Below are 16564 nucleotides of genomic sequence, written 5' to 3' on the forward strand. Positions count from 1 at the left end.
GATTGTATGTAGTACATGTGTTATCATTTATAACATAATATGGTTTTACTTACTGACCTCGTACAGATTGTATGAGGTACATGGCCTTCAAAACTGTGTCAAAATGTTAGTAAACTACAAAGCCTCATCGCAAGGTTCTCTAGTATTCCTAGCTTACGTAGTATTCCCTGAAAGGATTCATAGGACGACACCACCAGGTTACATAGTATTACCATGCAAAGCCCTGTTGTATAACTTCGCGAGGCTCTGTGGTATTACTAGAATTACACTGCAAGATTTTTTAGCATTACTCTGAAATGATTCTTAGCATTCCCTGCCAGGATGCGTAGGATTACTCGGCAATGTTTTATAGTATTACTCTATGAAGCCCTATTATATTACTTCACTAGGCTCTGTAGTATTGCTATTCTAACCTCTGTGGTTTTATTTTGCAAGGCTCCGTAATACAGTAATACTATGGTATTACTCTGCAAGGCTCAGTAATACTGTAATACAGTAAAACTATGCTAGACTTTGTGGTATTTCACTGCGAGGCTCTGTAGAATTACTATCCTAGGCTCTGTAGTATTACTCTGTTAGGCTCTGCAGTATAACTCCGTTAGGCTCTGTAGTATAACTTTTTTAGGCTCTGTAGTATAACTCCGTTAGGCTCTGTAGTATAACTTTGTTAGGCTCTGCATTATTACTCCGTTAGGCTCTGTAGTATAACTTTGTTAGGCTCTGCAGTATTACTCCGTTAGGCTCTGTAGTATAACTTTGTTAGGCTCTGCAGTATAACTCCGTTAGGCTCTGTAGTATAACTTTTTTAGGCTCTGTAGTATAACTTTTTTAGGCTCTGTAGTATAACTCCGTTAGGCTCTGTAGTATAACTTTGTTAGGCTCTGTAGTATTGCTCTGTGAGGCCTGGTAAAGTTACGTTTCCTAGTATATAACTCCTCAAGGTTCCGTAGCATTCCTTGTAATGTTTTGTAATAATTCACTGCCAGGTTTCGTAGTATTACCCTGAGAGGATCTGTAGTATTGCACCACAAGTTTATCTTTAATTTAGAATTGAAATTCAACCTACAAGTTTGACCCTCAGCTGACCTGGTAAGACAAATGTTTTCCATTTTTAAACAGGCATTAACTGACACTAACTATTAATACTAACATACGTAAGTTAGTGCTGTCATGTTATAAGAGCTAAATGTTTATATTATTCCCTGTAACTAGTGCTTCACCATCCAGTCTATTTAATCTAGTTATATTTAATGTACGTCTTCATAATTTCAACATATGGTTTGAAACAGGAACAGGACGTCGCCAGAGTTATTATATTAAGGTTTATTAAGTGTCGAATCATACATGGTTAATCCATCATCTCACTGGTCATTATGACATATGTACGTGTGATGTAACAAGTGATTGACTCAGTTATTGACTTTTATCTTATTGCTTCTATCAGAGAACAAAGTCGTCCAAGTTTATATAAATCATTGTCCGAACACAGTTGGTAGTTGTTGACCTTCCACCACTTAAGTAACCAGCAATAAACCAGAGCACAGTACTCAAGACAAGGTAAGTACATGATAGTACTCTTGTAAGTACATGATAGAACTCTTGTAAGTACATGATAGTACTCTTGTAAGTACATGATAGAACTCTTGTAAGTACATGATAGTACTCTTGTAAGTACATGATAGAACTCTTGTAAGTACATGATAGTACTCTTGTAAGTACATGATAGAACTCTTGTAAGTACATGATAGAACTCTTGTAAGTACATGATAGAACTCTGTGGATTGTGGGAGCTACTGCTACCTGCTGCCAGATTAAGCTCATTGTGGCAAACTCTATCTCAAATAAAGTAAAAGGTACTTAATTATATTGATGAAAATGAATGTAAGGCAATAATTAACTAACATAAAAAAAAGTATTGGCAGAAATATAAGCTCTCGAGAGCTTTCCTATATTTTCCCCTGACTAGCCAGTGATGCTAACAGTGTTAGCGATCGGTAAACTTTGATTGAAAATACACCTTTATTCTTCCCACTTTTAGTAAACATCAGCAGTTCACAAGACAAATATTAAACATACAATATATTGATAATATATATACTTAACCCCCCAATAATAAATACATTAATAATATATATTGGACTACTTGTATTGGGAAGTTTGCGCTTGAGGTCAAACATATATTAGAATAGAATTACATATACATTATATAGGGACACACGGTATCTAAAAATAATAATGAAAATAAAACAAGAATAATAACCTAAAAACAGACGGGATAATAAATCAAGTAATAATTATAATATATTTCTGTTTAATTGATCTTGGGTTTATACTCCTTTTTCTTTAAAGTTTGCTCTTGAAGTGAAACGCATAGTTCTCAAGCCATTTGTATCACAAGAAAAAGATTAAAGCTACATACACATTATATAAGGACATACAGTACACATTAAAATAACAAATCATAAATAAAATTAACTATAAAGAAACTCCGGAAATCAATACAATAATAAGGTCGATAAGTGAAAAATAAAACGGAACTAACAACGTAAAATAAACGCAATGATATTATTATTTTTATATATATACTTTATATATATATAGATCAAAAACTCATTTTTATTTAAGTTTGCATTTGAGATGAAACACACTTTTTACGCCCTCTCAGTAAAAATATTAAACATCCATACACATTATATTGGGACATACTGTACACAACTTTAATAATAATTGTAATAAAACGAAACAATGACGTAAAAATAAACACTACAATATATAAAACGAAAATAAATAAAGGAAACAAAGCTGGACTATATAATTTTATCAATGATAAATCAAATGAATAATAAAAAATTATAAATTAATATTATAATAATTATAATAGAATAAATCTAAAAAAGGGAAACCAAAACATTATTAAAAACGTTTTAGCTTTTTATTTTTTAATCTCTGTGGCTGCAGATGTTGTACCAGGTCTCTAGTGCGCAGACTCAGTCTGCACGCGCTGGTCTTTTAATTGTAAACATGTACCGCAGGAGTGTACTGGCCCTTTAAGACACGAAGAAGAAGAAGAAGAAAAAAACTGTCACACTTCCGCCAGAGAAAGGACACAAACGGACCCAGAAGAGGGCGGCCTTAAGAAAGACGAGGTGAGAGAGAGAGAGTCCAGAACCTTCAGAGCCAGGACCAGGACCAGGAACCATGGTGAAGATCAGCTTCCAGACCGTCGCGGGTCAGAAATGTGACCCGGAGAGCGATGGCGACAAGATCGAGAACCTCATCCCTCGTCCCGGGGTAAGTACACAGTAATAATAATAATAATAATAATAATAATAAAAAAGTGTTATTGGGGTTGAAGGTGGTCGTCAGAGGCGGGAGGGAAGGAGGTACATTTTGGAGGTCAGGTGTGTGTCCTACATGGTGACATTGTGATGTCACCACAGTTTATTGTGTTTAAAAATACAAATAAATAAGACAAGAAAAGAAACATTTGGGATCAGAGTCCAGGAACATATTCTCCTGACAAGATGGCAGCCGTATGTTGTGCATAGGAAGTTTACTGTGGCAGCACTTCATCAAATATGCATGAAGATGATGATGATGATGATGGTGGTGATGAAGGGCAGCAGGCATGGAAACCTGACAGGTTCTATCAAATGTACCCCCCAGCCACCCCTCCTTCACAACGGTGTGAAGATCTCTCACAAAGAAGCGTCTCACACTAGTTCACACACTCCTAACAACAACAACAACACACAATCTTATCTTCCACTGACACGAAGACGACGCTTTGATGCTCCTCGTCTTCATCTAACTATAGACTTTTGTTTGTGGAGCGTATTCGTCTCTTTCTCTACTGTTCCTCTTTGAGTTTGTCGCTCTTCAGTCCGTGTTAGATCGTCTACTTCTGAGTTTAGATGCATTTTTTGGAACTCATCTGCTACATTTTATGAGAAAATCTTGAAAGAAATGTGTCAAACTAGGTCTGGGCGCAAAATAAAAGTGATTAATTCGACTCAACAGGGATTAATGTTCACGTTGATACAACGACTATTGTTTGTGTTGAGAGAATCTGACAGTACAATATGTACAAATGTACAACAATACAAAATATATTGTGATACTGTAGTAACAAGTATTTTAAAATGCAAAATATATATACAAATGAGTTTAGCTATTGGCAAGAATCTGGGAAAACGACATGATATATAGTGATATTGTAGGAACAAGTATATATATAATTATGGATCATGGATGATGACAGTCATCCTCTCAGCACTGTCATCAGTGAGCAGAGAAGCAGAATGAGTGCATGAATGCTCTTACCCAGGTGCAAAACAAATAGACTCAGGGACTCATTCATCCCTCGGGCTATTAAATTGTACAATTCTGAGTTCGGGGGCAGGAGTGGAGTGAGAGTATCTGGATGTTCTGTTCTATGTTAGTCTTTGTATCCTTTGTCTTTGTTGTTTTTCTTTGACCTATGTTCTTTATCTTTATCTTTAGACTTAGATTGTGTCATCTTGTTCTTCCTCTATGTTCTTCTTCTTATTTTTTTTTTTTATGTATTATTTTTTATTGTTTATGAAAAATTGCTGGCTATTGGTAAAAAACAATTTCCCGAAGGAGACCTCCTGAGGGATCAATAAAGTTTTACCTTACCTTACCTTACCTTATATATGTGTAGTATTGTCGAGCACTTGACTCTGGTGTTGCAGAATTTCCAGACCACATGACTCTTGACGAAGTCGTAACTGCTTTCATTTGTTTTTTAAACCAAAATATGTCCAAATATCAGCTTTAAAAATTGCTGGAGTCGACTGTATCCTCTTGTCCTCAGTCATCGCCAGAATTGCAGTTAATTTGTAATTATATCGATACTAGGATATGTATTGGCAATAATCTAGCGATACAACACGTATCACGATACAGGGTCAACGATACGATATATAGTGATACTGTAGTAACAATGATATATTTGTACTATTGTCGAGTACTTGACTCTGATTCACTTAAAAAAAACAAAACAACACAGACAGTTATGTTAGATTTGTTTGTCCATGAATTAAAAAACAATTTGATATTTAATCTTAAAGGATTTGTTACATGTCGTAGAATCATGGAAAACACATCCGTTTTATTTTCAGTGAATCTCCAGTGGCGACGGTTTCACTTTCACATCGACAGGCGGTGATCGATGCCACTTTTTCCAAGTTACAAGTTGCAAATCTAGAGTTTTATGTTTAGACTTTGAAATAAAAGGTACAAAAGGTTTATCTCCATCATGGCTGCTGTACGTCTGAGCTTTGAGGCTCTTAATCTACTCTTTGTGTTGTTTTTCCTTCGCCGTACACATACAGGTACTGAACTATATTTGCATTTAGGCCAAACGATGAAAGTACATGCACACTAGTATGCAAAATCACTTCCTTCTTTCCTGTATGGAAGTATATCTGTGTATCAGAAGATGGAATAGTTGAGTTTTACACTAAAGCATCTTAAAAAGTTTATCGAAACGCAATTATTTATTTGAATAATTAAATAAAATAATTTATTTATTGAAATGTTGAATAATTTTTATGGAATCATTAAATGCAATTTGGTGGGAAAATATAGATTTTAACAATGAATTTTACCAGATGAACTTGTTTTGTTTTTTTTACACAGTTTGCTATTGTTATTTAAATAATTATATGAAAAAATAATCTTTTAAATGTAATGTTTGTTTTTTTAAATTCAGAGCCTTTTAAATATAATATAAAAATGTCGGTATCATTGTGTCACCAGACAAAACCATACGATTACGGAACTACTTGATTTAATTTATAGCTTTTGACATTTTCTCAAGCAGCTTAATTGAATTAAAAATATATATATATTTTAATTTCAATATTTTTTTTAATTCGGAGCTTTTTAAATACAATAAAAAAAATGTTGGTTTCATAGTGCCGCCACCAGACCAAACCATAGGATTACCGAACTACTTGATTTAACTTATATCTTTCGACGTTTCATCAGCAACTTAAATCAATTATATAAAATAAAAAAAATATTTTATATTAAATATTTTTTAATTCGGGACATTTTAAATACAATATAAAATGTTGGTATCATAGTGTCAACAGACAAAACCAAACGATTACCGAACTACTTGATTTGGCTTTTGACTTTTCATCAGGAACAAAAACGTTAATTCAATTATAAACTAAATATATTATATATTAAAAGCTTAAAAAAAAAAAACATTTCAATAAAAGAATACACTTGTAAATCATTATTCTGTTGCCACTCGTCTACTTCCTGTTGCTGTTGTGTGTATCTGAGTGTGTGGTGTGTGTAGTAGCACTCTTGCCAGCAGCCATGTTGGCCCGTGGCTCCGCCAGATGGACTGCGAGACTGGAGGCGTCTGTAGACACACCACCTCCGTCCAGACTTCACTCCGTGCTGCGTGTACTTCATTCATGTATTTGTCGCCACTATAACTCTTTGTGTCGCGATCCAGGACGAGGAGCAGCAGGTCGTGACCCGCCGGGTTCGCCCCGAGAAGTCCTCCCTGAACGGCCTCTGCTGCCTGACGCTGGGCCTGGTGGTCTTCATGGCCGGTCTGGTCCTGACCTCCATCTACACTTACCGCTTCTACTTCATATCTCATGTAAGCCCAGTTTTTGTTTACTAGTTAAAAATCCAGTAGGACTCGTCCCTCAGGAGCGACTTCAGCTGTGAATTGATCAAGTGTTTTACCTTCACACTGAGTCTGGTTCTGTTCTAGGTTACTTCTCCCTGTTCCATTTCTTTTGCCGCCTGTTTCTAACTTTATTTTCCTGGGACCTTTTTTCATCTTTTACAGTTTTCTTTAAACTGTAAAAGTCTCTTGAGATAACATTTGTTATTATCTGACATTAAAATGGAATCAAATAAAAATGGTCGCCTCAAGTTTGTTTTTAAAGCATTGAATACTTTTTTGGAACAATATAGAAATATTGAGTACTTTTTATCTTGAAAGGTCTATTTGGATTTCGTTTTTTGATTAAAAAATGGATAATTTTAAATGAATTATTTTGTATTTGGAATTTTTATACCAACGTTTTTATATTGAATACGCTTTTAAGAAGAATTAATATCATGTATTTTTAATACTAAACTCTATGAATTTAAAATAAACCAAATCTAAAATATTTGTTTTTTTTTGCATCTAATTATTCATTTGAATATTTAAATTAAATAATTTATTTAATGAAATCTTGAATTAGTTTTTTTAGTTTTTGGCGGGAAATAATTCAATTTAAAAATGAATTGTACCTATTTCCGAAGATATTAAGTTACATTAATATCCAAAATGTTACTTGAATGATTAAAAAGAACACGATTCTACATTTAAATATAGAAATGATTGAATTAAATACATATATAAATGCTAATTAAAAAAATTAAATGATAAATATTCTGATGTCACTAATATCCCATGGCAAAAAAAAAGTTAAAAGTAGTATTTATAGAAAAAGAAAATTGAATTAAAATCAATATTTTTTTAGACACTTTAGATACTTGCTTGACTTCCCAAGACAACATAATGTATTTCTATATATGTTCCTGTATATGTCGACGTAACTTCTTGCTGTTACCGTTGACGACTCTGAGGAAACACCAAACAACATCTTCAGCTGAGGAAACAGGAAATCTGATGAAATCTTTCTTCACTAGAAGAAAAAAACATTTTAAATGACAAATGTACTGTTATATGACTAACAGGACATTTGTCATTTAAAATGTTTTTATCTCAGCTTCTAGTGAAGAAAGATTTCATCAGATTTCCTGTTTGTTGAAAACCCCGAACATTTTCAAGATGAAATGAAGACAGTTGTTTAAAATGGACGACAACGTCTGGCGCCACAAACTGAGAATGGATCCACGAGTGAATGAAAGCTAATGTGTTCTGCGAGTCAACACTGTGACTGAAACTTTCAAGAGAACATCGGCAACAAAGACCGTAGACCACAGAAACAAGACCATGAAAAAAAACCTGAAGACTAGACTAAACTAAAAGTCTGAAGAAGCTTTTGAACAAAATGGCTTCCAATGCAAGGTAACTTGTATTAGCTCCACTGGCTCCATAAGCTTGCAGCTTATCCAACGTAAAATAAAACAAAATAAAGACTAACAACTGACAAAAATGGCCATTTTTAAAATGGAAATGTATCTAAATTAGTCTATCTAAAAAACGTACTTGATGCTTACACCTGCTATGCTAAGCTAACTGTTTGCTCCTCCATGTGTGGGATTGATTGATAGATGGATGGATGGATGGATATATGGAAAGATAGATGATAGATGGGAAGATAGATGGATGGATAGATAGATGATAGATTGATGGAAAGATGGATGGATGGATGGATCGATAGATGATGGATAGATGGATACAATAGATGAATGGATACAATAGATGGATGATGGATAGATGGATACAATAGATGGATGATAGATAGATGGATACAATAGATGGATGGATACAATAGATGGATAGATGATGGAAGGATGGATGGATGGATGGATAGATGGATGGATGGATGGATGGATGGATAGATGGATACAATAGATGAATGGATACAATAGATGGATGATAGATAGATGGATACAATAGATGGATGGATACAATAGATGGATAGATGATGGATGGATGGAAGGATGGATGGATGGATGGATGGATGGATGGATACAATAGATGAATGGATACAATAGATGGATGATAGATAGATGGATACAATAGATGGATGGATACAATAGATGGATAGATGATGGATGGATGGATAGATGATGGATGGATAGATGATGGATATATGGATACAATAGATGAATGGATACAATAGATGGATGATAGATATATAGATACAATAGATGGATGGATGGAAAGATTGATGGATGGATGGATAGATGGATACAATAGATGAATGGATACAATAGATGGATGATAGATAGATGGATACAATAGATGGATGGATGGAAAGATTGATGGATGGATGGATAGATGGATACAATAGATGAATGGATACAATAGATGGATGATAGATAGATGGATACAATAGATGGATGGATACAATAGATGGATAGATGATGGATGGATGGAAAGATGGATGGATGGATGGATCGATAGATGATGGATAGATGGATACAATAGATGAATGGATACAATAGATGGATGATAGATAGATGGATACAATAGATGAATGGATACAATAGATGGATGATAGATAGATGGATACAATAGATGGATGGATGGACAGATTGATGGATGGATAGATGGTTGGATGGAAAGATGATGGATAGATGGATACAATAGATGAATGGATACAATAGATGGATGATAGATAGATGGATACAATAGATGGATGATAGATAGATGGATACAATAGATGGATGGATAGATGATGGATGATGGATACAATAGATGGATAGATGATGGATACAATAGATGAATGGATACAATAGATGGATGGAAAGATTGATGGATGGATGGATAGATGGATACAATAGATGAATGGATACAATAGATGGATGATAGATAGATGGATACAATAGATGGATGGATGGAAAGATTGATGGATGGATGGATAGATGGATACAATAGATGAATGGATACAATAGATGGATGATAGATAGATGGATACAATAGATGGATGGATACAATAGATGGATAGATGATGGATGGATGGAAAGATGGATGGATGGATGGATCGATAGATGATGGATAGATGGATACAATAGATGAATGGATACAATAGATGGATGATAGATAGATGGATACAATAGATGAATGGATACAATAGATGGATGATAGATAGATGGATACAATAGATGGATGGATGGACAGATTGATGGATGGATAGATGGATGGATGGAAAGATGATGGATAGATGGATACAATAGATGAATGGATACAATAGATGGATGATAGATAGATGGATACAATAGATGGATGGATAGATGATGGATGGATGGATACAATAGATGGATAGATGATGGATACAATAGATGAATGGATACAATAGATGGATGGAAAGATTGATGGATGGATAGATGATGGATACAATAGATGGATGATAGATACAATAGATGAATAGATAAAATAGATGGATGGATACAATAGATAAGAATCCCTTATTAGTCCCGCGAGGGGAAATTCAACCATTCACACATACTGATGTGAGTAGGCTGCACACTTGCGCCAAGTTCACCATCAGGAGCAATCAGGGTAAAGTGTCTTGCTCAGGGACACAATGACACAAGCTTGTCTGGAGCTGGGATTGAACCTGCAACCTTTTGGACTGCAGGCAACCACTCTACCATCTGAGCAACCCTATGTCCAAGATGGATGGATACAATAGATGGATAAATGATGGATGGATGGATGGATACAATAGATGAATGGATACAATAGATGGATGATAGATAGATGGATACAATAGATGGATGGATGATGGATGGATGGATGATGGATGGATGGATAGATGGATACAATAGATGGATGGATGGATGGAAAGATTGGTTGATAGATGGATAGATGGATAGATGATGGATATATGGATATATGGATATATATGGATGGGGCGTCATAGCTCAGATGGTAGAGTGGTTGCCTGCAGTCCAAAAGGTTGCAGGTTCAATCCCAGCTCCAGACAAGCTTGTGTCGTTGTGTCCCTGAGCAAGACACTTTACCCTGATTGCTCCTGATGGTAGACTTGGCGCAAGTGTGCAGCCTACTCCCATCAGTATGTGTGAATGGCTGTCAAAAGCACTACCGAATTTCCCCTCGCGGGACTAATAAGGGATTCTAAAAAAAAACAATAGATGAATGGATACAATAGATGGATGATAGATAGATAGATACAATAGATGGATACAATGGATGGAAAGATGGATAGATAAAAGGATGGATAGATCAACTTTATTCTTGAAACAGAGACGTCCCATTGTTTTGTTTTTAAAAGCGTTACTAATGTCTTGAATGTTTGGTTCCAGTTGCCAGACGACAACCTGTTCCACTGCAGGGTTCTGTTCGAGGACTTTGCTTACGGACCTCAGCGCAGCCGCCAGGAGCTGGAGGAGAAGGTCGGGGTCTACCTGGACGACAACTACGAGAAGATCTCGGTGCCGGTGCCTCACTTCGGAGGCAGCGACCCTGCAGACATCATCCATGACTTCCACAGAGTGAGTGAAGCATTGACTGCTCGTGTGTGTTTGTGTACGAATATATCGATATACTTTCTTTGTTTTTCACTCATTTTCACTAGTTTACGGGTTTATTTTTGTGTAAACTCGACTGAGACGAGGGTCCTGATGTGTCAAGAGTCGTATGTTACTTTAGAGATAACACCATCTTTTTTTCAAAATAAAACACCTTCCAGACAGTAATAATCAATTAAACAAAAATAATATGGTGTTTATCTAAAGATACTTTATAGTTTTTTTTTTTTTTAATTTACAATTATCCTTCAAATATTTTCGACCTTTGTTTATGTTTGTGCTCTAATTAAACTTCCGGCAGCTCCCAATCATGACTGAGGACGAGAGGATACAGTCGACTCCAGCATCTTTTAAAGCTGATGTTAGAACATATTTTGGTTTAAAAAAACAAATGAAAGCAGTTACGACTTCGTCAAGAGTCATGTGGTCTGTAAATACTGCAACACCAGAGTCAAGTACTCGACAATACTACAAATATATACTTGTTACTACAGTATCACTGTGTATCGTATTGTCATACATATTGTATCACTCGATTCTTGCCAAAACGCATAAGTAAGTAAGTAATATTTGTAGAGCGCTTTTCTAGACCCTAGTATTGATTCAATAACAAATAAACTGTGATCCTGGCGATGACTGAGGATGAGAGGATACAGTGACTCCAGCATCTTTTAAAGCTGATGTTAGAACATATTTTGGTTTAAAAAAACAAATGAAAGCAGTTACGACTTCCTCAAGAGTCATGTGGTCTGTAAATACTGCAACACCAGAGTCAAGTACTCGACAATACTACAAATATATACTTGTTACTACAGTATCACTGTGTATCGTATTGTCATACATATTGTATCACTCGATTCTTGCCAAAACGCATAAGTAAGTAAGTAATATTTGTAGAGCGCTTTTCTAGACCCTAGTATTGATTCAATAACAAATAAACTGTGATCCTGGCGATGACTGAGGACGAGAGGATACAGTGACTCCAGCATCTTTTAAAGCTGATGTTTGGACATATTTTGGTTTAAAAAAACAAATGAAAGCAGTTACAACTTCGTCAAGAGTCATGTGGTCTGTAAATACTACAACACCAGAGTCAAGTACTCGACAATACTACAAATATATACTTGTTACTACAGTATCACTGTATATCGAATTGTGATGCAAATAGTATCGCTAGATACTTGCCAATACATGTAAGTAAGTAATATTTGTAGAGCGCTTTTCTAGACCCTAGTATTGATTCAATAACAAATAAACTGTGATCCTGGCGATGACTGAGGACGAGAGGATACAGTGACCAGCAGTATCATCACTGTATATCGTATCGTCCAAGTCTTGCCAATAAAGACCCGTGATTGAACCTTGTGTGATTCATGTGTTTTTCACAGGGACTGACCGCCTACCATGACATCGCCCTGGACAAGTGCTACGTGATCCAGCTCAACACCAGCATCGTGATGCCGCCCAGGAACCTCATCGAGCTCCTCGCCAACGTCAAGGTACGTCTTCAAACTCTAGAATATCTAGTGATAAGTCACTTCCTGGCGAAGTCAAAATTTCTTTCAGTTAGACTGCAAAATACATTTCTTTAAGAAAGATAGAAAGACATTTTTTTATGTGTCACAGAAAAACGGGATAAACAACTTTTTACTCATTGTGTACATGTTTAATGTCGGCGTCTTATTCACAGACCGACCTTCAGATGAAAAAACATTCAAAATAAATCATAGAGTTTATGTTTCACTCATTTTCACTAGTTTATATGTTTATTTTTGAGTAAACTTGACTGATACGAGTGTCTTGATGTGTCAAGAGTCACAGACTTATGTATCTTCAGAGAAAACACCAACTTTCTTTCAAAATAAAACACCTTTCAGAAAGTAGTAATCAATAGAAGAGAAATGATATGATGGTTTCTGTCGGTGAGGCAAGGTAACAAATGCCTCACTGGCCACGTTAACTATCGAAGCTGCACAGATATTGTAATTTATTTATGGATTTATCGACAATGTTTGTTTTATTGTTGAAGAAAATATGCGTCGGAGCAGCTTTACATTTTAATTGTTTAATTTAAACTCCAAACGGGTTTAGATAAAACAAGATCAAGTTATACCTTTAAACTTTGTAAATGCAGTTTTATTTAGAGTTGTTATAATTTTGGACACAAAAATATTATTTTTTTTAATGAGGATTGTAACTAGCATTGAGAAGAAAACGAATAATATAAAAAAAACAACATTTACAGTAGAATTTTTTTTTTTAAATATTGTAGTATTAGTTTGTGCTGCGTAGAAACCATTTTAATTGTAATTGTTTTGTGTTTCTGTTGAAGTATTAAACAATTGAGATGTTAATTTCCCTTTTTATTTACAAATTTAGTTCATTTGTCTATTTACATTTTTATACGTAATTTCAATGTTTTACTTTCCATTTTTGTGGTTTATTAAAAAAAGTATTTTACTTTTTTATTAAACATTTCTTATATGTAATAATTTCCCCCCCAATTTCTTTTTCTCTGCATTTATTTCGTCCCCTTCACCCATTATAAATATTTAAATGTATTATTTGTTTACTAGTTATTCACTAATTAATTGTATTATTGTGTAATATTAACAAAGAATTTAAAAAAGACACATTTCTGAATCTTTTTCTAAATCATTGTTACAATTATTTATTTTTGTTTCTCGAGTTTAATGAAGCAGGAAGTCCTGAGGTCAGGTTGATGAAAAACAAAATGGAGTCCGACAGGTCATGTGACGTATGTTTCTTCTCACCTCAGAAAGGAACGTACCTTCCTCAGACCTACATCGTTCACGAGGAGATGGTCGTGACGGGGAAGGTTCGCAACATCCGTCAACTCGGACCGTTCATCAACCGCCTGTGTTACGGGAAGGACACGTATCGCCTGAGTCGCCGCGCCTCACGCAGACGTGAGTGTTGTGCGTTTGTGTGTTTGATGAGTGTGTGTTTGTTGTTGCTCAAGGATTCTATCACTTCTTTATCTTCTGCACGTTTCATAAGAAGTCGTGAGGCCGAGACGAGAGACGACACCAAGAAAAAAACAGATAAAAAACTAAATTATCGATTTTTAACAAGCTGAATTAAATTGACAGTTTTCTGAAACTAATTTTGAACTTCCTGAAACCAAACGTTAATCTCCTGAAACACATTTTTAAGTTCATGTAACACATTCATAAACTCTGTAACCAAGTTAACCTGAAACTATTAACAGAGACAAATTACTCTTTAACTCTTTTTTTTCAGGAAATTGTACTCATTTCCTGAAATTGTACTAATTAAAAATCTTTTGCAAACTAAAAAGTCAAATCAAATGTACAGTTTTACTCAAACAAATTCACAATTACCTGTAACAAAATCTCAATTTTGTGTAACAAATGAACACTTTCCTTAAAATATAATTGCTATGTCCTGAAACATAATTACAATTTCCTCAAACAAAATTCAATTTTCCTGAAAGAAATGTGTGATTTCCTCAAAATATTTTTACAATTTCCTCTAAGAAAATGACAATTTCCTGGAAAAAAATGGACAATTTACTTTACCAAGATTACAATTTTCTTAATTTTTTTTTACAATTAACAAAAACAAAATTCCAATTTTCTTAAACAAAATTACAATTTTATTAAACAAAATTACAATTTCCTGAAATTAAATAAAACATTTTCCTTAAACAAAACCATTTCCTCATACAAATTTACAATAACCTAAAAACAGATTTAAAATTTCTTTAAACAAAGTTACAATTTACTAAAAAGAAAGAAAGAAATGTACTAAAGTTGAAATTGTTTTTACTTATTTTTTACATTTCCTGTCACAAATTTACAAACAAGTGTAAATTTGTTTAATTTGTTTGTCATTTTTCAGGAAACGGTTCAATTGTTTTAGAGTATATTTTAGTTAATACTCTGTTAATACTTGTTACTCTGTTAATATTCTTTGTATGTTAATAATGTGAAACAATTGAACTTCTAGGCCACCGTACAAAACTGACAAATGAAAATAATTTAAAACAAATAAATCAAAATAAAAACCATCAAATGTGGCTCAGCTCGTCCAGGGTGAGAATTACCGTCATCAGTAAGAAGAGTAACGATACTCTAAGATTATAAAACGCTCGTCTGATCTATCGTGTCTTTCTTCCTCGCAGTGATCTCCAAGCGCGAGACCAGCAACTGTCACCGCATCCGTCACTTGGAGAACACGTTCGTGGTGGAGACTGTGATCTGTGAGGAAGCGTGAAGAATGTTCGTGTCTCAACCTCCCACACCTTCAGCCCCAGCTTCTGTAGCGCCCTCTTGTGGATGTGTCTGAGTTGCGCACCTTTAAAATAGAAAAAAAAAAGAGAAAAAACCTTCTTCTTGTTTGAGATTATTTCATATTTATCTTGACTAGTTACGCAACATGTGGCAGGACTCTTGAGTGTAGCAGCGTTTTCCCGGATGTTGTCGGTTGCCGTGGTGACGGGAGACGACTGTGTGTGTAGCTGTCGAGACACTGATGGAAACAAGGTCATTTTTCTAGTCATGATTCGTGTCGATGTTGCTCGTGGATTTGCCTGCTTGTGCTTCCGACGCATCCAGACGTTGCACTTATTTATCGAAGCAACACAAATATTAACTCGTCCAGCAGCTGTTTTTGTACTTCGCCGCACACGTGAAACTTTGTTTTTCTCCGCATGCGTTTCTCTATAAGACACGTTTGTTTAAGTTTGCAAAACAAGGTAAAAAGCCTTAATCCAGAGTCAGAGACTGGATTAAAGTCTATGCTACTGAAGTGATTTAAGTTGAATTAAATCTGAACATTTTATCTCGAGTCTGTGAATAAATAAGGAAAATAATCCGTCTTGTGTTTTATTTACAATATTTGTGGATTTTATTAGTTTCAATCTCATGTCTCCCTTTATGAAAATCGTTATAAAATCTAAATATTAATTGACACAATACAAAAGTCTATAATTTTATTCATTTAAACTTTTTTTTTTTTTTTTAGCATTTATAATTATTTTTTAAAATGTAATCTTTTTTATGAGGCCTCCACAAATGCATGAGACACTCGAACAATTTCCCATCATGCTCCTCTGCTGATGATCACATGAACTCTGACCTCTGAAAAAAATATAAATATAAACAAAACAAAATAAATGTGTCTGTTTACTTTTTGAATTATTTGGCTCACTCGCATCTAAATAATAATAATGAAAATATATTTAAAATATTTATGAATTAATTTATTTTAATTAGCCTTCTAACCATAAATAAATGAATTCACTCGGATTTGTAAAATATTTTCATTTAATTTTAGTATCTTA

The 16564-nt window shown here is 34.6% G+C and overlaps 1 protein-coding gene across 1 annotated transcript; it reads left to right on the forward strand.

The window, feature by feature from the left end:
- Positions 1–1489: 1489 nt before the first annotated feature.
- Positions 1490–16093, forward strand: LOC148075035 (integral membrane protein 2C-like). The gene is made up of 7 exons (XM_087795807.1): positions 1490–1557; positions 3033–3291; positions 6500–6649; positions 11011–11199; positions 12624–12734; positions 14015–14165; positions 15404–16093. Exons 2-7 carry the CDS (start codon positions 3199–3201, stop codon positions 15493–15495), a joined length of 786 nt encoding a protein of 261 aa, XP_087651933.1. The 5' UTR covers positions 1490–1557; positions 3033–3198; the 3' UTR covers positions 15496–16093.
- The last annotated feature ends 471 nt before the right edge of the window (positions 16094–16564 follow it).

Source organism: Callionymus lyra, chromosome 7, assembly GCF_982586985.1.
Source record: "Callionymus lyra chromosome 7, fCalLyr1.hap1.1, whole genome shotgun sequence".
NCBI lineage: Eukaryota > Metazoa > Chordata > Actinopteri > Syngnathiformes > Callionymidae > Callionymus > Callionymus lyra.